Source organism: Zonotrichia albicollis, chromosome 1 (genome assembly GCF_047830755.1).
Source record: "Zonotrichia albicollis isolate bZonAlb1 chromosome 1, bZonAlb1.hap1, whole genome shotgun sequence".
Lineage (NCBI taxonomy): Eukaryota > Metazoa > Chordata > Aves > Passeriformes > Passerellidae > Zonotrichia > Zonotrichia albicollis.
Window position 1 is genome coordinate 6255682 of NC_133819.1, and position 25192 is coordinate 6280873.

Below are 25192 nucleotides of genomic sequence, written 5' to 3' on the forward strand. Positions count from 1 at the left end.
CATTTACTCTGTAAATATTACTCAAGCTACTGATGAACTTATGGACATCAGAGTTAAGGTAGTTTCCTCTCCCCTTTTTTAGGTACTCATTCAATAGATAGGGGGAAAAAGAACTCAACCCAGTAACAAAACACAAACCAAAGCCTTTAAATAAACACTACAGAAGAAGTTCTTTAGTGACTAAACCACAAGACAGGATCATTTTTAAGTTAACTTTCACCTCTGAATGCACAGTCACTACCAACTTAGCCCAACAGGAATATCAATATCTGCTGTCATAACTTAGAAGAAAGATTCAAAGAAAGATAACTTACCTGGCCAGCAGTGTCAACCAACTGAAGATGATATTCTTGGCCATTTACTGTGATCAGCTTTGTAAAAGCTACAATAAGAAATACATAAACAGGTCAGAATTATATACAAGGAAGAGATCAGAAATCACTCATTTGTGCTATCATCAGCCAAGGCAGGAAGTAAAGAACTCCAGTTACAGGTTTTTAAGTAGCAATATAAGGCTAATCAGATGCTGTACTTATAACTAGTCTATTGCAGGTAGCAAAACTCAGAAACTGAATTTCAGATTTCAGATGATTCTCAGTCTGGATGCAGCAGCTTATTCTTTGCTTTCTTAAGTAAAAGAGGGAATAAGAGGAATAAAAAGGGGGATTTACACGCACTTCTACAAGATCCAGACAATCATAATTTGTGGTAGCACAAGACACTTAAATTCAATTGGCATCAAAGTTAAGTTTGATCTTATTATAGGGTCTTCTCCTTGGTTTCCAAACAGTTTAGCAAGATCAATTTTCTAAATGTAAATACCATGAGTAAGTGATTTGGACTGAAAAAAGGAAAAATCTTTGGGGCTAAAACACAGAGAACTTTTGATTACATTAAACACAAATGATTAAACCCCAATTAGCTAAGTTCACCATGTTACTTTCACATTTGCAGCAGCTAGCAGCCCATGCAGTCCCCAGCACAAAGTACATTCAGTCCCTAGAAGTGATGAGAATTGCTGCTCTTCCTCAGAGTCATGAAATGCCAACACGCTGTGAGCCAAGGAATCCTACCCAGAGTTTGTGTTATGCAACTGCAAAAGCAAACAGTGCCACAGCTCCTGCAGGAGTAATGTCCCAAGCACAGCACACAAACCTGGCTATGCAAGTCTCATGTGGCCTTTGAGACACACTGCAGACAGCACTGCTGGACAGTGCTGACACACTGAGTAAAGTCTGTGTTAACCTCTAGTTGGGGTGGTTTTCCCAACTAGCAGCAGTCCTCAGAAACCTCATCTGCCCCTGCAGTGATGAGCAGGGAAACAGAGTCAGGTGAACAGGTCACTTAGGTGAGCTGAGTTGGCCAAGAGCTTCCCAAAGTTGCCCAGCTGAACGTTCCTGACCCTGCTGTGCAGTCCCTGCCCACATCTGGAGTAGATGGAATTGGCCAGCTTTCCTCCTCCCAGCCCAAGCCTGCCCCTCTGTCAAGTCCCCACAATGTGAGCATTATCTTGACTAAGTAGGCTGAAATAGCTGAAACTGGAGGTTTCAACCCACCTCATAAATCCAATCCTCGAAAAAAAGGAGCAATTCAAAGAGCAAAGCCAACCTAACAATGTCTAAATCAACAGTGTCAAGTGTCCCCATAGTTTCCATTACAAAATCAGCAAGTGACATTTGAAATGGAGCCTCAAAGAAAGCTCCTGCCTTACCCTGGTTATTCCCTAAGAAAGCTGCTTTTGCACATGTGCTGCCCCAAAATCAGTCTGCATGCTGCTGTGATTGCTGCCCACAACTAGAAGTTTTAGGTTATGAAACACAAATCCACAATGGCTCTTTGCCTTGGATGAATGCTGTGATGGGGACAAACTGAGGCAGTGTTGCTATAGACAATATCCCTGCCTGGAGTCAGAGGGAAAACAGGCTCCTCTGGAGACACACTGCATTTACAGGTGTGCAGTAAGAGCCTCTCCAGTCTCCTGACACTGCACATACACATCAAAGCATCTGCACTCAAAGTAACTTCAAGGGCATCATGAAGTTAATATTTAAAAAGGGACGGGCAGCAGTTTTTTCAGACTGTTCTAGAAGCCAGCAATGATGTCATCACCATCATTACAGAAAGCACAGTGTGACAGAGACAGGAGAAGGGGAACAGTGAAGGAGTCAGCACAGCCTGGTGAGGAGAGCTTCAGTGCAGTGCAGAGCCTTGCAGCACCAAGCACAGCCCACTGTGTGAAGATAAATCTGCCTCAATGAAGTCACAACTAATGACTTCCATTTCTTTGCTGAAGCTTTTTAAAACCATTCCTAGTTAAGAATTTAATTTTGTGAAAAACCTGGTCCCCTTGATCCAGCCAAAGTGTTCATTTCCAATTCCATCACCTATCATCCTTGGATTTCTGCTGTGCTTGTGCACAAGACAAACAACAATACAATCCACAATCCCTGCACAATTTGGCTCTTCCTGGTAGGCCAAGGACACTTTTCAGAAGACTCGACCTCACATTAAATCATAATGTGAGCATCTCCAAAACACTGCTCATTAACTGGAACATGGATTTTGGAACAGGACACTCTTTCACCTTGCAACATATAACTCCAGTGATCATCACCACCTGAAGATGAAGCACATTGCAATTAGACCAGCAGGAATGAAATTATTTTCATGTGCAGCTCCATGACAGCTGCTGTGGAAACAAGCCATTCTGCTAGGAAAAAAAACCCCAAACAAACAGTAACAGGCAAAGAAATTCAGCCTTTAGATCAATAGTGATACTGAAGAAAGGTATGAGGGTGCTGTAACATGATTGCCACAACATGGCTGGTAGCTAAATACAATCACCTCCCAAGCTTTCCTTGGTTACCACCTCCTGCATCTCCTTCTACTTGCCTGCATTCCAGAGTCAATGCCTGCCACTAATCCACCAGGACATCTTCCACAACACTGAGATGTGTGATGCAAGAGAGCTATTTTTAGTTTTCCTCAGAAGCCTCACTTGCACCCCTTAGAAGGCTGCTCACCAGCAGCTCCAGAAGTTTAGCCTTGAACATTCTCTGTCAGACTCATCCAAACCTACACTAGTAGGGGTCCTCCAGCCCTTTGCCCCTTTCTAATATGCTTCTACTCACATTTGCATTAAAAAACATGGGATGGAGGCGGGAAGCACGGGGGAAGATGTTCCTTTCCTTAGGGAGCTAGTGAAGCAATTTAGGGAAGAAAGGAAGACACAGAGCTCTGAAACAGTGCCAGAAGGCCCCCTAAAACTGCAACAAAAACAAAAAAGCAGCCAGGCAGGCTCTGGAGGACACATTTGAGACCTGGCCACTCAAGTAATTTTACTTGCAATACAAGACATCCCTGCAAAGATGATGTGGGTGGAGTTAAGTGCACATCTTCATTACCTGATCTTTCTGACCTATTTGAGTTTCAAATTCAGCTTCTAGTTTTCATTCCTGTAAAATTGTTGCACTTGAATTTGCACTGGTCTTGGTTGATGTGAGCTGATCTGCCTGCAGAGCCCCATCCAGCCCAGTGTGCACACAGACTCCCTGCACACATTCCTGCTCTCCAAGGATCTTTCTGCTCTTTCCAACACTCCTGCAAGCAGCAGCTCCACTCGTTTCTCAACCTGGCTGTCTCAGGAACAGCCACCCATTGAGATGTCACTCCTGTTGGGACATTCACACAGGGACAAGCAATTATCTCTCACCTCCACTGCTGCCACAAAAGGATACAAGTTACTCTTCCTGACACACAAGTTTGGTAGAAGGAACGGAAATAAATTAACTTTCTGGTGCTGATGTAATATAAGCAAAGGAAAATGTAGCAGAGAAGCTGTCCTAACCTTCACAAACAATAAAGAAAATCTGATGCACCTTATTTTCCTTTTATCACTTCCAAAGGCAGAGATTCTCACACTTAAAACCTGATATTTCTACAATATTAGGTCTTACTCCTATTGCTCAAGGCTTATAAATGACACAACTTGTTCCTGTAAGAGCTTGATTACAGCTTGCCTTACAGACAATTTAGCTTTGCAGGTCAACATTTTGTGCAAGTTTTATTATTCGAGGACAAAAATTATAAAGAGTGCATTACCAGCAGTACTGCAGCTTCCTATAATTTCCTCATTGCTGACAGAATACTGTAACAAATTATCAAGAACAAATTTCTGGAGACAAAACAGAAATCACACAGGCCAGACTATCCTTTGCTATGTATGCTTTTCATGTCCAAGTTTTGTTACACGTGTAGACCCAACCACCAGATGAAACTGAAAGGTTTTACACCTTACTACAACGCCCTGGAAAAACCAACATTCTCCAACACTGTCCCTAGTATAAGAACCTGGACTTTTCAACCCTTTTTGCCAACACTATCCACCAAATCTCAAATCACGAGCTAGGAAAAGTCTAAGAGTTGTTCATGTACTTTGTATCTTTTGACCCTACACAGACTCAGAAACAAAGCTGGGAGTGTCCAAAGACTTCACTGAACAAAGATTTCTACTTAGAAAAAAGTATTACATTCTTAAGTCAAAAGAATTATTTTTTACTTAACCCATCAAACCCAGTTTCACATATGTCTTAAAAAATTTTTCAGTAAGTTTTGCATTTTAGTGTTAAATTACAATGTATTCTCTTGTCTGTTCTTCACAGAAGCATTTTTGACATTATCAGACCTTCTGGGGCTTAAAGATGGGACAGTTTTCCCACTGTTTTGAGCCCCAGGGCATAACTTTTATCTTTTTAACCTTTACTTCCCAGCAACGATTTCTGATGTCAGAAGGACCCTTCAATTCTCTACCTTTCAGAAAGCAAACTCCCCCAGCCATGCCACAGATCACAAGACTTAAACCAAATGAATAATGTTTGTTTTCCAAACAAGAAAGAAACCAAGTGAAAAGTCAAGGCTTTTCAAGATGCCCCCTTCCAACAAATCTTCACAATTCAGATCAAGCACACAGTGCAGAGCAGTAAAGTCAAATAAGAGCAAAATTCATCTACAGGGTATTTTTGTATAGTTCAGAAATGCTGAAGTTGTGAGACACACAACTACAGAGTTACAAACAGCAGCTACAGACAACAGGTAAAGGATGAAACAAGACAAATCTTGTACCAATGTGTCAAAATCCTAAAACAAGACACAGATTCAGTATTTTGCAAAGACTCCAAGTCTCTCAGTCTTTTCATTCACATGCAACTGCATAAAACTAAAAGATTACTTTAAGTAATTTGCATTTATATGGCACAGACAGTGAAAAATAACCTGCCCCAAATGAATTAAGATTATAAACACAGAAACTTAAACCCCAGTATTTCGCTAGCAGCCTTAATTCAAGACATACCTGATTTATAATTCAAACAAAGTAGAAAAGGATGATGGAAAGTGTTAGTATTAATATCTGTATAAGAGCTAACATTCAGACCAAGGGCCAAATTATCCAGTCTGACTTAAAATATAAAGCAAATATAGAGTTTCTCAAAAAGTAGCATTTGAATTTTAGTTCTAAGCAATAATATAATACCAACTAAAATATCCTGATAGCTACTGATTTGTAATTATGTACCACATAGATATATTAAAAAAAACCCTTGTTCTGCTGATTGCTTCATTCAAACTCCCAGAGTATCATCACACAGGCTTAACATCCTACTGCAGAAGTTCAAAACACTAAAAATGTGTGCTTCACAAGCCATTAAAATACAAGAACCCCAGGGCTATGATCATGAAACCACTTTCATTTGCCACATGACTAAAGCAAGCCAACAAGATCAAGTTACTCAGCCCAGCACTGCAGTTGTTCAAGTACTTTATGGCCACTGCTAGCTCAGAAAGAGGTGGCTGGATTGTAATGAATGCCAGGTAACCTCTGAAATGACTTTTTCCTCTTGGCAGCATTTTAGCATTAGTGTCTTTACTCACCTGCTATGCCAGCTACTCACAAAGGTACTAAAATTATTTTTAAAAGAACCGCTAAGAGTTCTTTCCTGCTAAGAGGAAAAAAAAACACTTGAGAAGTCAAATACCCAGTATTTGCAGCAAGCTGATTGTGTAGCAGCCTTGTTAACCAGCTGCTGGAAGGAGGAATTGAAAAGATTATCATGCTATCATAGCCTACCTTCTAAGTGGTTTAATCCTGATGGGTATTGCTGGCTTTCTGTTCATCTGGGTGTACTGACCTTATGTGAGACTCTGGAATATTTGTATTTGTATTTGGTGGCACATTTTCACATGGTGTGATGTAAAGATTTAAAGTGCCACAAGTACATTAGGGGAAGCAGATGCTCAACAACACACAAAATATAAGGAGGTGCATTTTAGCCAGATTCATTAGGTGTCTCTTCATTTAATGTTAAAAGTTCAGCAGTTTGGAGAAATGTGCACACAGTGATTTCCATGCTGCAACAATGTAGCACTGGTACAAAAGAATAATAACATTTCTGTGGTAATGAATGGACTTTAATGTTAATATGTAAATACCCACACAAGTAATATGTATAACCCCAATGGTTTCTGATATAAGTTGGTCTGGTACAGAAGAGGAGCTTGGCAGTTATGTACTTACTGTTCTCTATGGTTGGATCATATGAATCAACAAACTGTCCTTCCACAAACTGGATCGTCAGTGAAGATTTTCCTGTAAAGCAAAGGAAAGAAAAATCTGGAATGAAACAAAATCATCTGCTTGTTATCACTTCACTGCTTTCCAGTAGATACACCAATTTTTTATCTATCCAATGTGAGTTCTGTATGTTCATTTAAACTATCTATACATGACAACTGACCTATTTTTTAATTTAAGTGCCTATTTCTAGTAACTGGGTCTCCTGAACATATAAAAAGCAGTGCAAAAGCTGCTCAGCATATGTTCTGCTTTTGTTTTAACAGGGCATAATTTAAATTATTCCTCCAGTTTAAAAGGAATCTAAAAGCAGCAGTGCACGATCCTCATAGAACTAAATTTAACAAACTGATATACTTGGAACGTTTTTCTGTCAAGAAGCAAGTAAAATTCAAAATAATTTTCAGTAACCACAGAGAAAATTTGGATCGAATTAGCCAAATTTGGTTTTACTAGGAGACTGGACAGATTTCCCATGACAAAAGGATGATCTCAAAATTCTTGAGACCAATATACTCTCCAATTAATCCTCCTACTGCCACACCACAACAGGCCAGTGGATGCTGTATTTTAAGCAGTGACTGAAGTGGCATAATTGGATTTTTCTTTAAAGCCATTTAACTGCTACTTTAGAAGACAACATTCCCCATTTCACTTCAAGAGTAATGCAAAGCACTGAACTTTGTAGCAGACTGAAAAAATGAGAACTCATTTAGTCCTGAAATATTTTATAAGATGGTGAATCACATACATTGACCATAAAAAGCACCTTTAAAGCTCTGCAACTGAAGACTTCTCAAAGCATTACTGAAGCCTTAACACAATTTCCATTACAGCACATCATGTACATCTGGGAATCTCCTAGATCCTATTACATTATGTTTACTGGACAAATACCCTCTTACAGAGATTGCCAAGTGCATTAGCTGCTTTTGGACACAAGCATATTCTTCATGCTCCTTTATACTCTTTTCACCATCAAGAAGCACAAACAAAATACAACCTCAAGTTAAAATTTTCACTCAAAACCACCCGACTCAGTGGAAACCTCTCAATGACCTCTTAAGTAAGCAACATTGTGGTGGAAATATACAGTATCATTGTTTAAAAGAATAAATTGCTTTGAGTAAAAAAACTGCCCACTTCCAGAACTCAGAAAATGTTCTTTCCTAAGCATTCCTTCAGGAGATATTAAAAAAACTGTCTTCCATTTCATTCTCTGCCATGTTTACCCCTTTGCTCTCTCCTATCAATCATGACAGCTTATTCAAGAAACAATGCTAAAAAGATTTCCAGACAAACCCCACAAAGACCAACCATCACCAAGATTTGATCAAGTTGCTTTTTCTAACATCAAGTTCTTAAGATACATTTCCTGGTCTTCTTATCATGAAGGTGTCATGCTCACAATGCACGAGTTGACAGAGGACATTTCACTTTAAATTTCACTTGCTGTTCCTCCAGCAAGGCTCACACACCCCACCCCCAAATCATCCCAATAAAATCAGATTAAGGACTGAAACTGTGCCTCCTAGGAACTTTCTGAAACTGTGTATTTTGGACACCATTTAGAAAGTGAGCAAACTTCCAAGCTATTTCTCCTTTAGCTATAAACTTATGAAGTTGCTACCCAGAGTTCATGCTCCCAGATTCTTTGCCAATACCAGCACATTAAGCACTCCATTTAAAAAAAAAGGTTAACTACCCCTAAATTAGGCTGTTAGATCCTCAAGGTAAGAGAACTAAATTCAGTAAAGATTATAAGTGAACTTTTTTCCTCCTAAGAAGGATTCTGAACTAACTGAAAGACTTGACTGCTGCCGTCTGTCTGTGCTAAGCCTGGAAACTGAATAGCAGAAACAAGTCAGAGCCAACAGAAAATGCTGCATTTCACACCCAGCTGTATTAATTACTGCTTTCCTCCTAACAGTGACAGAAGAGGAAACAGATAAAACCAGTGTTCCAACACTCTCCTCCTAAATTCCTCCAAGCTTTATAACAAGCTTTCCAGTAATGATGTGTTCATGATCACGAGGCACAGGGAAACTCTCCAGTCTGGGATTCAGCACCTACCCCTCGGGAAGTGCAGGCAACTGAACCAAGGCTTCCATGGACACAGAAATCCAAACCATGAGTCATTAACACCCCATGTCTCAGCCCATGAGCAAGCAGCAGGCAGAACCCTGTGACCAACAGCTTGGCTTGAACTTTGGCCCACAGGTTTTATTCCAGGTCTTTGACCTATGCTCATGGACAGAGTGGAAAATCGAGCTGACAGTTTAGCTCCTATCTGCTCTTGCCCCAGAGAGATCAGGCAAGGCTTTCAGCAAGGATTGCAACACAAACACAACTGCCCTGCCAATTGCCAACTCCATCTGGGGGCACAGCAGGGAACACAGGCTGTCAGCATGTGCAGGCACCACGGGCACATTCAGCCTCAGCAAGTCTGACACCAGCAGCAGAGGCTTGATTAGCTGATTTCTCAAGGGTGCACCCCTCGAAGAGGCTCAGCTCTAACATTCTCCTTTGGAATGCAGCCACACACTTTTGCAGTTTGCTAAGCTTCTCCTTGTAGCATCCTCCATGCTGGTAAATTCAAGATATCCACCGTATTTGAGTTTCAAGAAAATAAATATCCATTGATAGCAAAGGGAGAAGTGATATGAGCTGAGGCAAGGCTGGAAGCTGGGTGCAGAGCTTTGCTACAGGAACTCGAAGTCCCAGGTATTCCATGGCAGAGTTGTAAGCAAAATCCTCCAAGTTTACTGACTCTCCCTCTCTCTGAGGGAACAGCACAGAAGAGAAGGGCTGCAAGAAATGGGTTTCAGCAAAGTTTAGAATATGAGTCCCAGTAACTGAAAACTCAGCTTAAGTTGTCCAGAAGTACCCAAAGTGTATTTGCATACACAATTCATTATTTATGGTATTATGTGAGAGTGGTAAAGAAAAGAGTTTTCCACTGTCAAAACAGAAAAGGAGCAGATTTTCAGACAGAAAGCCAGTTCAAAAACTAAAGCTGTTGTGTTTCTGTTCATACACTAGACCACTTGCACCATAAAGAGGAACATCCCATAAACACTCTGACTAGTGCCATCACAGCACATCAGTTTCAAATGCCATTGCAATTGTCAAGGCAAAACAATTGCCAAATTGTGTTTTACTCATCTTTTTACTACTTGGACAAGAGTTGTGGTATTTATAATCTAGTCCTAAAATTCAAGCTTTACAACACTAGGCAGTTTACCAAGCAGATGAGTAAGAGAGCCTGGGTGGGCTCAGGACAGCTGGCCTCCCCGAAGAGGTCATGCCCCCTTCTGTGCACCACCACCTGCCTGCTGTCCCCCTCTCACACCCTGCCCTCCTTGCAACACACACAGGGAAAGCCCAGATTCAACTCTCATCGGCAGCCAAACTCTCCCCAAGCCCAGGAGACAGAAATGATGCAAGCAGGCAGCGAGTCAGTCAAACAACAGCTCCACAAGCAGGGCATTGTGCAAGCAGGGCTGCACAGCTGCCCACGGCCAGGGCAGCACAGAGCAGCTTATCTCAACAGGAAGGGTTTCTCAATCCCTGCAACTGCCCACACAAGCCATCAGTAAACAGTTTGTCCTGCTCCAGAACAACAGCTACTGCAGAGCTGCAGCTCTGTTGGCAGTGTAGATGCAGTTTCTTTAACCCATCTTTTGCTATTAAAATGCATGGTTATGTGGTTTGCATAATCATCCAACATTGAACAGCTGCCAGCATCTCATCTACTCCTACCACAAGCACAGCACCTTACCCAAGCTAGTCTCTAGACCAGCTTAGTAACGAGACTTACCTAGTTAGTCTCCTATCCAGTCTTGCCTACAGAACAAACTACTTTAGGCTTTGTCACAAAAAGCACTCAACAAATTTCATAATGAAATGTTGTCAGTCACATCAAATTAGGTAAATCTGGCTGCACACTCAACTTACTGCACTGCACAGAGATGAAGTTTTCATACCAAAAGATACCTGATTTAACTTGAATGTTGGGATCTTTATCTTTGATTCACAATAGCAAGATGCACAAAATGGAGACCCTGGCATTTCCATAGTGCAGATTATCCATCCTCAGAGCACAGAGTGGGACTGAACGACTTCCTGGAGCCAAGGGAGTTTGACTGGGTAGCAAAGAGGATTTACAGCATCCCTCTCTGTCAAAGATCCTCTCACAAGATTGCAGACTATCTCAGAACCCATCACTAGCTCATCATTCATCTCAGGCCACATCGTTAGCAACTTTCTATAGTTAATTAAGACACCGCCCCAGGTACTAATTAGGGCTGTGTAGTTCCTGTTTTGCTGATCGTTGCTTTGTATTTGGTGAATTAGTCTAATGACTATAAAAATGATACATCTGGGTCAATAAAGAATTCTGTTTCTAAATCTCTGGAGACAGAAATACAATGAGTAGTTTGTGTTTTACTCAGATGCAACTAAATTCTATTAGACTTTTAATTGTGAGGAATTAAATAAACATCTGTATTGAGCTGTTCTATACATTTTTGTAGTGATTCCCTCGTGATGTCAGCATTACAGTAACAGGATTAGGAAAATATTTTCTGATGCTTAGAGACAAAACTCTTCCTCAATTCCTGCACTTGCTCATGATACTGGTGCTTGATTTGCAACACAGAGTGGTAGCATTCCTCTCTCAACATGCTCTCTGAGCTTTCTGGAGGACAGTCTAAAGGCTGTAGTTCTGAAGGAATGAAAGCTGCAGGACCTCAATGACACATCTTTTTACCAAAAGTGATAAGGAGCTTCAAACACAGCAGAACCCTTTATGACAAACCAAAGAGCAGATCAGCTTTTCAGAATAACCAAAGTTCTTCTTTAACTTCTTTGGCACTCTGTCTTGTTGCTACAACTGTTCTCTGCCTTCTCCTGCTCTATTTTTTTAAATTAACATAAGGAAATTAGATTTGAAGTCTAAGGCAAGGTTTCGTAGCAAGAACTACTTCTGCTGTAAAGGAGGAGTTTCACATGATGGTCTGTAACACCCAAGAGCATGAGCCTGCTGGGAGATGCTTGTTTCCCTTCCATCTGCATTGCACAATCTTCTTGAGGTTTATCAAAGGTATTCCTCTGCAAGTCAGAGGAAATCTGAGAGCAGCCATTTAGAAACAAAGCCACATGGCTTCCTTTATTTTCTTCAGATTTCAAAGCAATCAGCCACACTCACAGGAGTACTTGCAGGCCTTTGCTAGGTCAGCAGCAATGAGCCTTCTGAACACAAGCCAAGGGTCCTAATGCTATCTAGATCATATTTCCTGTAAAGAAAGCAAGAAGAGAGCATGTGCTTTATTCCCTGATATTTAGCAGCAGGCCTGTTCCATCCTACAGCAGTGCTCATCCCTCAGTGCTCACTTAAACTGTGTTGCAATGTATCACATGTCCAAACAAGTATGTAGGGAAAAATTCCATTGCATTCCTGCAATGGCTTACACTTCCAGGCAGTCCATTTTGTCTCCAATAAAGTCAGTAACTACAGCAAAAGATTATCAAAAGAAATCTTTTAGTTATTTTAGCACAGAGTCCAGCTACCTCTGCTTGCTACCCTTGCTGGCAGGAAAGCACCAGGCTGCAGCTTTCCTCCTGTTTCCCTCTGTATAAGTTACATGAATTTTAATTCCATGTGTTTACTGTCAGTTGTCAAAGATGGGAAAAGGTGTTCCAAAGCTTCCAAAAAAAAAACCAAAACAACAAGCTCTGTGGCATATACCTCACCAGGCCATGGAATGCATGCTTCAAACAGGTCAGGGGAGCTGCATCCTGGTGTTCCTTAACTGCAAAGGAAATTCAGACATTCCTACCCCAGACAGTCAACCTGTATTTCTCAGATAAATATCATTCTCTGTATTCCCTTCAGACTTCCTGCAGAAACTGTGCATCCCTACAGCACCTTCCCACAGCACAAGGCTTAAAATATCTCAGGTGGCAGCAGAAATTCAATGGCATTGGTAGGTGGGTGGTGAGCAACTGCTTTGTGCATCACTTGTATATTTTGTTACCATTACTATCATTTACCTTTCCTTTTCTGTCCTGTTAAACTGTCTTTATCCCAATTCCATTTTATCTTTTTCCCCACCTGTGTCCCCAGTCCCACTGTGGGAGATGAATGAAGGGCTGTGTGGTGTTCAGCTGCCCCATGGGTTAAACCCTAACAACTCCTAAAGGGAAGTTTATTAAGCTTAAAGATCAGACCCTAACATTGCAGTTTATGACACACCTAAAGGTAAAGAGCCTGAAATTTGTGCTGACTTCCTCTCCAAAGGGGCAAAATTCAACTTCTAGTGCTGGGTAGAACCCAAGTCCTCTCTCCCTACACACACACTTCAAGCAGCTCATGAGGTATTTGAATAAACCTGACCCCTTCCTTGGATCATTGGGTATGCACAACATGAAATGAAATGTCTTTGAAAGATCCTTTCAAGAACTGCCATTGTTTCATCATTAAATCATTTTTAAATGCTATGTCATGAGAAATAACACATCTCTCTTGCTTTAATGCATTCCATGCATTCCCCTTTTCTATATTCAAGGTTTTGGTCTCCACACAAGGGATCAAACTCTCAAATTCCAGTCACTTCCTTTTTGCAGCTAAAGATTTCTGGGATGTACAACTTAAATTGCCATTTTTTTTTCAAGAGGATCCTTCCAGCTGCAGTCACAGCACCAGCTCTCCATCCTCTGCACAGACATGGCCTGTTCAAGTTCTGTTAGGAAACAGGATGAACCCTTCCTTCCACACATCTCACTTGCATCACTTTGTGCACTTCGTGCATTTTTAGACCAGTAAGAAAGAAAGAGAAGCCTTACTAAGATCAAAGACCTCAGTTCCACTGACATGCAGGTCTTCCCTGAAAAGGACCTTGAGGGCTGGAGCCATAGTTTCAGCCTTACTCTGCAGGAAGTTCACAGAGCTCTCCACCAACTGCAGCAAAAGCTGGAAGATAAAACTGATTTGTGCCCACAAGGGCAGGCTACTTGTACAACAGATTATAGTAATACAGCAATCCAGCTCCATTATAGCCACTAGAAGATCTTAGCAAGAACAGACAGCTCCACTCTGCAGCAGTGTGTAACTGCTTTGTGTGTAAACTAGGTGGTCAGTCAATGTTTCGGGCTCTTTGTGTCACCACTGATGGTCCAAGGTCTGACAAACCCAATGCCAGCAATAAACCCTGACACTCACCACAACAGAACAGAAAGGTCTTTGGGGATACTGGCCAAGAGTTGTGTTGACTCCTTCCTCCAGCACAGCAAGACATGGTCAGCTGTTGTCATTGCAGGGGTTCCATGCTGCTGTCTCCTTATCACAAAAGTTTGAGACCTTCTTGGTGTTTCTCGTGGTCAGCTCCTCAGCACTGACTCTTTCTTCTCCACAAAGCAGCCAGCTGACTCCAGTTTTCTTCCCAACACCACCCCACTCTTTTATAGCACTCTGCTTCTCACTGGTTACAGCTGTGGCCTGTTAAAGTCAGGCCTGTTCCTAATCTTTCATAATTGGCCCAGCTGCAGCTCCTCAGGGGTAAGATTACTTTCTACACTATCTTTATTTTCTTATATTTTATCCCCCTAGAGTCAACTCCACCACATCTCTGTCCACAACTGGTGGACACAGTTTTGATTAATGTTCATTTGTTGAGCCTTGACTATTCCTTGTGTGCTACCCCAGTGGGTCTATAAATAACCACACCAACATAAAACCCAGTGTGTGCCTGAGCTGTTCCTTCCTCTACACAGCTCTCTCCCCACCACCAGGTTCTGATGGCTTTTTGCTGTTACTGTGGTCTCTTCTCCATTTCAGCTCTAGATCTCCTGTGAATTAACTGCACAGGCACCTTCCATGTCACTTCTGCTGATCAGGGAAGCTCCTCCCCTCTATTTATCAGGGTTGAAGAAAGGCACAATCTGTTAAATGCCATCTTCACAGCCCTGCACTTCACCCAGCTGCAGTTAGTCACCAACCCCTCCCCAGCAAGGCTGGCTGCAAGCCTCCTGCAGTTACACACCATCCACCCAAGAGTGGCTGCTGAATGCACAGGACAATCTGTCAACAGCAAGGGAGGTTTAAAGCAATAATATACCAAAATCTCTGCCTGATGCACATGGGTAAAGCAGCAGGGCAAAAAGAAGACTCCAGGGTAAGAATAATACAGTGTAGAATACCAGAAGAATCATTAAAGCCCCCAACCCTGGGAAATGTGAAGGGAATTTAAGCCAAAGATCTGTCAGATATGACATGACATGGCTGATTTTGCCACAGGGCAGAGAAGATAGAATAGGTAACCCTTGTTTGCTGTATCTTACTATCAAATTCCTGCCTGCCATGACAGCCAGCTGGCTTTACCTTCCCAACCACCATGTATCCATCTGTTGGCTCAATAGGTGCTTCAAATTAAGAGATTTTGGATAAGAATCATACTTGCCTATTCTCAGTTTTCATATTATGTAGTACTAAAAGATCACAATACAGAATTCTGACCTCTGCAGGGAAGAAGAAAAACACAGAAAAAATCAAAAAACATCACCCCTGCCACCTCATTCCCATCCTCCCTCAACCCCTCTGAAAGTATCCCAGGAGGATAAGTGAGGATGACATCTGCAATTTGAATATAAATTATTTTTCCATTTTTCACAAGTCAAGTACCTCCCAGCCAGTCCAGCCCCACATGAGGAAGCCCCTGCAAACACCAGCTGGATCCTTCACTGCCCAGGGCTCCTCTGACACAACCACACAGCTTGGACAAGCAGTGAGCATTGAACTACAGCTGAAGACAGCCTAAAGTCAGGTCAGGCTTCAGGAGACACAGCAGAACATTCTATTTGTCTGTCTGCACATCAACCCAACAGCTCTGCAAGTTTCACATTAGCTCCTCCTCTGTCCTATTACCACACTTAGGGATAAAAGCAATAAAAATGAGCAGTTGTAGAAGGAGAAGCAGAAAAAAGGTTGAGGTGCCCTAAGTCTCCTATACACTCTGTATAAGGAACAAGATTTTGTAACATTCAGACAACTTATTCTTTCTGCTTTCACTGCCCAGAAAAACTTGCATTACCTTCCAGCTGAACCATTTTTATACTTAGGTTTAGCAACTTCAAAAGGTTTATGAAGAGTTTTGATTTTTTTTTTCTCACAATATGAAGATTGAAACAGCACAACCAACACCTTCCTTTTGAATTTATTCACCAGGGTCAAACCATACAAAAGAAGCAAACACCATTTCCAAGAAAGCAATGAAGGTACTTCAGCACACTAAGAAACATGGTGCTTGTTTATATGCACATTTCAAAGCAGAAACTTCCAATTCTAATTAAAAAATGCTAATTTTGAAACAGATTTCAGAAGACCAAAAATTTGTTATTGATGGAATAACAAGCCTTGAAGCAAAATACACTTTACTGCATTAATGTCAAGTGCTTGATTGTTTTGACAGTTTTTAGGGCAGATTTAATGGCGTTTTCCTACATATTATGCATCCCAGCTCTTTTGCATACAGCAAGAGTACCTTTAAAGGAGGTCATACATATTGAATGAAGTTTTGGCAATACAATCTGACAAGTTGTTGAAGCTAGACAGATGTATCCCACTAACTCTGGAGACAACGTTGTCAAGAGACACTTTCATATCCTAATTTTGTATTGCACTTGCACATGTTTACATCCACACACTGAGGACCACTTATATATTCCATCTTTTTCCAAATTAAAATTAATTTAACTCCATACCCCACAGAACACAAATAACTAGGTTTGGCACACACAATGTTCTGGTTCCTGTAATCTAAAATACCCAACAACACTGACAACCATCCCAGAAATACTGACTCCTCAATCTTTGAGATTTTAGTGTCATATTTAAAAACAGTGTTGAAAGAAAAATTCACTGTTTAAAGTATAATCCATCAGGGAATTGTGATTTCAGCAGCGGATAATCTATTTAACATAGACCACAACTTATCTGAACTAACCCTCCAAGTGTCACAGAGGATCTTTCATTCCTTAAAAGCCCTTCAGAAATCATGCACTCAGTCTTATGCCTCATAACCTTTGGCCATTACCCACAAACTCCTGATGATTCCACCCAAATCAAACTGCTGTACATTTCCTCCTTTTGTTCAAGCCCCAAGTTCTCTAATTCACATAAGAAGTCCCATAATAAATTCTAGCAGACTTCCCTTTTGCAGGAGCCCCCAAGGCTCAAGCTGGTCCTTTGCTCGTCTTAACTTCATCTTGTGGAATATTGTACTTCATAATGCAAAATCTGCATTTTCAGAACCTGTGGAAACCCAGGGCATTGGGAATATTTCTCTATCTGCTCTGGGGTGCCCTGGCCTCCAGGGCAGCACTGACTCTGACCCTCATTCATGGAGAAAGTTTCCCAGACTTTAAGACAGACCAGAATCCTCAAAAGTGTGAAACAGATTATAGAGAGCAGTGTAGGTGCATCACTTGGTGAGAAATTGAGGGTTTGGGATTTATAGTAAGTTGTGGATGGAAGCAAGATGGAGGGCACAAGGTGTTGTCCTGGGTTTCTTCTTCATGCTTCTTCTTCCTCCTTCTCCATGGGTTTGGGTGGAATTTTGTAATTGGGCAGAAAAGTCCCCATTGCAGCTCTGTGGGATCAGTTATTGGGTTAAAAGGGAAATAATCCAGGTGTCAGTTCTTAATTGGATAGTTTAGTCTTAAAAGACCTTGTACCAAGAGATTGTTGGCCATTTTGTGCCTTGCTAGTGAAGATCTGCCAAACTCATGGTTGTGAGACTGTTTTATTGATAAAAAATAATAAACACTTGAGTCTGCCATGAACTAGTGTCTCAAGTGCCTTCAATCCAGACCCAGAAAAACCAACAACTACAAGAACCTGTGTAATCTCTTTGACCAATGATTCATTCACCACTGTCTCATCCAGCACCCTTCATTTCTTAAAATGTGCATGCCCAGCAATCAACATGTATATGGTAAACTGAGGAAAACCAGAGCATTTCAACAATGCAGTAGCTGTGATTCTTCCCTAGGATCCAAATGCTGATAAACACAACCAAAGGAGGAGTCAGCCAGGTTGAGGGGTCAACCAGTAATTGCAAGAAACAGATACTTGGAAAGGTATCCTACCAAAGGCAGGAGAGCAAGCTGAAAAGCAACACAGTTTAGATTTGTTTCCACTGGCTTTCCACCCAGGAAGGTAATCAGTGACTCTGAATGCCTTTCACTTGTTGGACAGGTTGTAGCCCTTCACTTCCTTGGACAGGTTGTAGCCAAGTGGGAAGTCAGCCTCATCTCCCAAATAACAATCAATAGGACAAGAGAAAACAGTTGTGCCAGGAGGTTTAGATTAGATGACAGGAAAAATGTCTTCACAGAAAGTGTTGTCAAGCATTGGAACAGCTGACCAGGGAACCAGGTGAGCCACCAGCCCTGGAGGTATTTAAAAGGTGTGTGGATATGGTTTAGTGGTGGGCCTGGCAGTGCTGGTTAAGGGTTGGATTCCATGTCCTTAGAGGTCTTTTCCTGAAGCTTTGGCTTTGCTCCATTGCAACATCTTTACTAGCACGTGTTTCCTGAAAATTCCAGATTGTATCACCTGAGGCACCATGTGAATTTAAAGACTTCTGGAACAAGGTCTAAGGTTACCCCAGGTCAAGCAATTTTTTCCTCAATTCTGCATGAATTGATTAGATTAGACTACAGAAGGTTATTTAAACAAGAACCTTGAAGAACTCCATTTCCCCATGGCTCCCTAGCACATGTCTCAGCACCTGCACAAGGCCATCTTTTTCCATCAAGAGAACAGGTCCAGTTCAGAAGTTCCACTGCTGAAAGCTGACCAAAAGCCATCCATGCCTGTCTCAGGTGGTGGAGGAAAACACACATATGGTTCCATAGCAAGTCTGACTGAAGGGAAATCTGCACTGCCACAAAGAGCCTACACCACCCTCCCCAGATCCTGTGCTCCTGACCCCACTCTCCCTGTCAGGCTGCACTCACTGAGCTGACCAGCTGAAGGATACAAAAACTTTCCCTTCTTTTGCTTTACTTTTTAAATAAATCAATCCCCTGAGCTGGTAGACAGCCCTCCATCACACCCATGGGTGGGGGCAGCAAGGTCCAACTTCCAGCCACAGTTTGGGATTAGCTCAACTTGGGCCAAAAGGTGCTCCACCTTACAGAGTTCATTTGCATCTGCCTTCCTTATGTGGCAATTAAAAAAGAAAGTGGCTTGGATGTCTCTTGAGAAAAGCTGCACCTGAAGTCCTGTTTTGGCACTTTGTTCAAAAATTGCCTCAGTTTCCTTCCTTGTGACAAGTTCAATACAAGCAACTTTACCCCACACAAGACCCAATTCAGCATCCACCATACTTCGTATTTCTCCAAAAGGAAATGCAACCTGTAATGGTCCCCATTAATATGCTTTTAGTAAACTTAATAATCTGAAATCTTGGTAAAAGGTCTGCTAGGCAACATAAAACATGGATTTTGTCCACACTGCCCTTTCCCCCACCCCACACACCCTCACTTACAGGAGAGCTGCCCTCAATGGGCAGGAACCACAGGGTAGTGCCAATGTCCTGACCAAGATTGGAAGACACAAATTTTAAGCAACAACCACCCACCAAACACAGGAAGCAGATTTTGCTTTCTCACATTATCAAATTCACAACAAATCTGCCATTCACTTCAAATACAAACCTTGGAAAACAAGGTTTAGTCTCCAAATCCTTAAGGAGACCAATTCACGACTGGCAAGGGCCACTTCGTGTTTTTACACACCACGCTTCATGTCTGCAGCTTCTGATTTAGGAGAATTTGAGATGACACCAGCCAATTGACTCATGCAGCACTCGCAGAGCCTGAGTGCATTATGAACATCCCACAGAGAAGCTGTTTCGATTTTGGATGGAATACACAATGAAGTTGAGCAGTTTTTAAAGCACGCCCTTGGATGTCACCTTCAGGAGAGCTACAGGAAATTAATCAGAATGGCATTTATCACTTTTTAGCCTGCTCCTCTAATCCCGGCTGCGTGGTCAGGCTGTTTCCGCAGCAGCCTGTACCGCAGAGGGGGCTGCCTCAGCCAGAGCCTACACTCCAGGCACTCGAGTAGATCTAAATGAAGAGCTCCAACTTTATATAGCTTATAAATTACAGGAGCTACATTTCATTTGGCTTTTCCTGTCGATGTTAACTTCAAGTTGTGTAATCAAACACCAAAACGCCCCCGTACATACAAGCAAAACGTGCAAGCGTTACCATTGACAGATCAGAGCAGGCAATTTAAGAGTTAATCCTGGAGCAGTGTCCTCAAATAACCCCACGGTGGCTCGATAATACAGCTGAACACGCTGCCTCTAGTGCTTCCAGCTACTGCTATCAAACGCTCTGGAGCAACTTTCCCTGCTGCAGCCACTATGGCAGCACTAACACGGAAATGCAATTAAAGCTGGCATTTCCAGCCTCAGCCCGGCCCCTGGGAGCTGCAGCCTTCCCTCCTGCAGCACTGCCGCACCCTGGCACTGCCAACTGCGGCCCTGGCACCGCCAACCGCGGCCCCGGCCCCGCCAACCGCGGCCCTGGCGAGGGAAGGGCCCGGCCCCACCAACCGCGGCACCGCCAACTGAGGCCCTGGCACCGCCAACCGCGGCCCCGGCGAGGGAAGGGCCCCGAAGTCATCCTGGCACTCGACAGGGGACAGCAAAATGTAACCTTACACATCAGCTGGCTCCCGAACCGCTCAATTTCCCCGGTCAATCTCAGGCTTGCCGGTGTTGCGGCCACAGCCGGTTGTGTAAACCAAATTACAGCACACGACAGCGGTAATTTCTCCGTTCCTCCTCTGTTGACATTTACACGGGCAATTTATCGCCTGCTAAAATTACCACTTCCCATCCAATCCCAGAGGGATCCCTGCTCGGGGCGGAACGCTGCTGTGAGAGCAGATGCCATCTTTCAGGCACCACAGCAAAGCCCCAGCTCCATTTTACCCTGCTAACCTCCTAATACTCACACAACTCCTCTTTTCAAACTCCCTTTTGCCATAACAATTATTTTTACTATTTACAGGTCCATATTGAAGTTACTGTTTTTTCTGCCTTCCTGCTTTTCAAGCAAGTTGGAGGGAGCAGAGGCATTTTTTTTTTTAGCTGAATACAATCACCTGAAAGCCTTTCCACACAAATCTAATCCTGACAGATCATTTTGTTCCATCACAGATTTTTTTTTTTTGGTACCTGCATGCCGCAGTCAGACCATGACTCCTTCTGCCTGCAGCATGGTCTGCTCTACACCTACTCACACAAAAGAAGTTGATTTATTTATCCAGGGAAGAACATAGCTAAGTTCCCTATTATTAACTGGATTTTCCCCTCAGAGCCATAAACTGCCCAGGACAGCATTTTCAGATGACCAGTCCAAACATGTAAAATTCAGAAAGAGAATTCCTGTTTCTGCAAGCACATCTGTAAAACCAGCAGCACAACTTATCCAAACAGCACAAAAGAAATCAGGCTGAGATAAAGACCTACAACTGAAGCAGCTGATCCAAACAATACCTTCCTGCTTATCTTAAATCCATCCATTCAATAGAACACAGAGAATCCCAGTAATAAGGTGCTTTGCAAGATGATCTAAGAAACTTCTTCTTTCCTACAGGCATTTGTGGTCTGAATTTGCACATCTGTTCTATAAACAGAAAGAGAATGAAACTGAACACAAAGCATTTTTGGCAACTCTATCCTGCTTTTTAGAGAGGCTGTTACTCTAAAAAGATTCAGAAAATCTTAGTCCTGCTTGATTTATTTCCTAGCAAATCCATTATTTCCAATTATATTTGGGATATTAAGTTATTACCAAAACACAAATATGAAGATTCTTTTTAGTGAAGGCAGTAACTTTATAAAATTTTATGCTTCATCATGCACAAGACAGATTTCTTCCAGAATCAAATCTCAAATAGCTGATCCACTCTGCTCACTTCCCAACTAACAGTAATGGAAGTCAAGTTCCTCTGCTGTGAAACTCAGACCCTGGGATGAAATCCATCTGATTTCTACTCAGAACCTTGCTGAGACAAGCACAATTACATAATGGAATTGAACTTTCTTAGACCAATTTAAGCCTGAGCAAAACCCAACAGAGACATTCTTGCATGATTTTGTCTCATGTCATGCCACGACCTGCATGCTGTATCCACAGATAATCAGTCTTCCTCACCAAAAAACACCCTGGCAAATATTCTGTCTGCATCTCAGAAAGTATGACTGCCTGGGAATTCACGAGGCTTCCACTGTGATCTCTCCCATCAGCAAAGAATAAAAGTTTCACATATGAAAGGCTTGATGGTGGTGTTGAAAGATAGAGGGAGTGTATTCAAACAAGCAGACTCCTGAATTTTCTATTCTCAGAACTATTATACCAGAATACCACTCCCAACCTCCAGTTTACCTGACAACAGCACCGGGATAAGATTAAATTTTAATGTAATGAAATAAACAAGGCCTTAGCAGGAATCAGTACAATTTTCAGCCCGTTTCACAAATCCCTGGGGAAGGTGTGCCCACCCCTCACTGCACACATTGTAACCTGAGAGACCCACGGGGTTGTTCAATCAACAGCTGAGGGGAAAAGCTCTCTGCTTGACAAACATCATCATCAAAACCTAGTTATTTCAGCACCTAGCTGAGAGAGACATGGCGAAAAGAGCTCCCAGTTTTATGACAGCTTCATTTCAAACACTGCAGTTACAGGGGGAGCACCCAACTTCCCAGAACAGGCCCCCTAAGCATTTAGGGCTAACCTATACAACTGCAAGCATTTTACAACTCACCAAAGTTAACCTCCCTAATTCCAGAGTCAAGATTAATGTTAATGGCAAAACAATGTTGTTCCCGAATTACAAAAGGAAATGTAGAAAGCATTTCCTTCAGATTCTGGAATTATTCCCCACTTTAATGAGCATTACCTCTATACAATGCAGCATTTCCTCCAAAAGAAACGTACTTCCTTTTCTACCACCCAAACACTTGTCCTAAAATGAGATTATATCCTTTCTTAACCAGGGTCCAAGTGATATTCTTGCCATCATAATACAAAGCAAGACTTAATCAAAAGTTTCCCTGGAGCCAAACGCAGTCCCCATTCTACTTCACTTTAGGAGGCACATTTGGGGAAGCAGAGGACAATCTAAATCTCCAGGTTAACCTTCCTGCTTGTCTAACAGCTTCACAAGATGGAAGAAGAACCTCAAAGGCCCATTTCTACTGCTTGAACTTTTACCTAAGTATTTGCCAAGAAACTTAATGAAAATGAAAGCAAATTCCAGTAAACCAGATTTTTCCCTTCCTCTTAAGTCTATGTTCCTACAACTTGTAGCTCTCCTAATAAAATTGGTCTTGTCCTATCGACCCCAATTCCACACTAGTCCCAGAAAACTTTAGTTAAAGTTCAGCAGTAGGTCTTAACAGTTAGGTAACATTTTGGCCATCCTTTCCACAAGCACTATTGCTCACATCCCCAACCAAATAACAATATTATACTCCTTCTCTATTTCTCCTCAAATTTACACCCTACTAATATTTGATTTTCTGACTGCTGCTTGTTAGTGTCAACAGATGAAGGACCAAAGCTCAACAGTACACTCAGTCCCGACCACAGACTTCCTAAGAACAGAATTTCAAGCATTTCCCCTTCCCACTTACACTGCCCATTGCTTTGCTCCCACCAGTGCTCATAGAAAACATAACAACAAGACAATGAACAGACTGCAACAAGTGATGTCATACAGACCGTGCAAACTGATCAATCTACTACTCACTGTTCTGTTTAAGGACTGGACAAATTCATCAAACAAATTCAAACATCAAGCTGCATGGCTGCAGCTATGCAAAAAAAAAAAAAAAAAAAAAAAAAAAAAAAAAAAAAAAAGCTCTCCTTATTTAGCCTTTTTTATATTTAAAAATGCTTTTTCAAAGGGTTCTTTATGCTGTGTGCCATGGAAGACAAATTACTGATATAGTCACTGCTTTCAATGTAAAAACCCCATTTACACATTTATATCAGAGTAGTATCACTCTGCAGCATCTTTTTTTTTCCCCAACCACACAATATCTTTCACATTGATCTATGCTTTTAAGTTTGATCGATTAGCACCGGCTGTACTACAGCTCGTTCCCCTCTGCTCCAAGAACCCGAAACATCCGAAACCGTTCTCCAGCAAATGCAGGAGAGAGGATCACACTTTTATACGGAACAAAAGCCTCTATCAGCTGCTATGGACTCGTGCTGGACGCTTCCAGGCAGTTCGTCCCAGCGGCTGAGCCCGCTCCGGGCTGCCCCGGCGGCGCCGTACCGGGCACAGCCCGGAGCCGAGGCGGCCCCTCGGGAACAGCGGCTGCGCTGCTGCTGCCGCCGCACGAACACGTCCATGGGGGCAGGAAAGGGCCAGGCACGGGCAACACACCCGCCTGGCCTCCCCAGGGTTCAAACTGGCTCAAATCACAGAATCACCGAGGCTGCAAAAGTGCTCTGAGGTGCACCAGGGACGCAACATCACCGTGTCACCCGCGGCACTGAGTGCCACGTCCAGTCTTTGCTTACACAGCTCCAGGGACGGTGACTCCACCATCCCCCTGGGCTGCCCGTTCCAGGGTCCGATCACTCTTTCTGAGAATAAATTTTTCCCGGTGTCCAACCCAACACTCCCCCGGCACAGCTGAAGATCATGTCCTCGTGTGCTACCGCTGGTTGCCTGGGAGCAGAGCCCGACTCGCACCTGGCGGCAGCTCCTGTCAGGGACTTGTGCAGAGCGATGAGGCCTCCCCTGAGCCTCCTGTTCCCCGGGCCGAGCTCCTCACAGAACACGCGCTCCAGACCCGTCCCCAGCTCCGCTGCCTTTCTCCGGGCTCGCTCCATACGGAGCCTGCATGGAGCTGAACCCCAGCGCAGCCAAGCCGGCGGGGAGGGACCCTCTCCGCAGCTGCCCCGATCCCGTTTTTCCGGGCTGCGTTCGGGGAGTGCGGGGGGCGAAACTTCCTATTAAGGGCACGGCGGCCGCGGGCCCGCAGCTCTGCGGCGCCGCCATGGCGGGGCCTCCCTCGCTCCCTCCCTCGGGCCGCGGCTGCGCGCTCGGGGCGGCGGGAAGCGCCGCTGCCTCCGCTGCACCTGCCGCCGCCGCCGCGGGGGAGGGCGATGCGGCGGCACCCGGGGCACCCCGCCCGCACCCCCGCCGCGAAACCCGCGCCGCGCTCACCCACGCTCCGGTAGCCCAGGATCGCGATCTTGCGGGACTTGGACGGCGGCATCTTCTCCCCCGCCCGGCCCCGAACCACATCAAGGGCGTCGGCGGTGGCGGCTGCGGCGGAGGGCGGCGGCGGGCGGCTGTGGGGGCGCGGGGCGCGGCGCCAGCGACATGCGGGGAGCGCGGGGGGAGCGGCGGCGGCCGGAGCGCGCTCGGGACGCGCGGCGCTGGCAGCGGCGGGGCCGCACCACGTGACCGCCGCCGCCGCGCGCCGGCCCCGCGTACGCACCTGCGCGTCACAG

General features: G+C 43.5%; 1 protein-coding gene across 1 annotated transcript in view; it reads right to left on the reverse strand.

The window, feature by feature from the left end:
- The window catches only part of RHEB (Ras homolog, mTORC1 binding), a 38519-nt gene extending 13327 nt beyond the window's left edge, over nucleotides 1-25192 (reverse strand). The window contains exons 1-3 of the mRNA XM_005480436.4: nucleotides 24903-25192; nucleotides 6572-6643; nucleotides 315-382 (exon numbers count right to left, since the gene is read on the reverse strand). Of these exons, the coding sequence (XP_005480493.1) occupies nucleotides 315-382; nucleotides 6572-6643; nucleotides 24903-24954 (192 nt within the window). The 5' untranslated portion in view covers nucleotides 24955-25192. The remainder of the gene's footprint in view (nucleotides 1-314; nucleotides 383-6571; nucleotides 6644-24902) is intronic.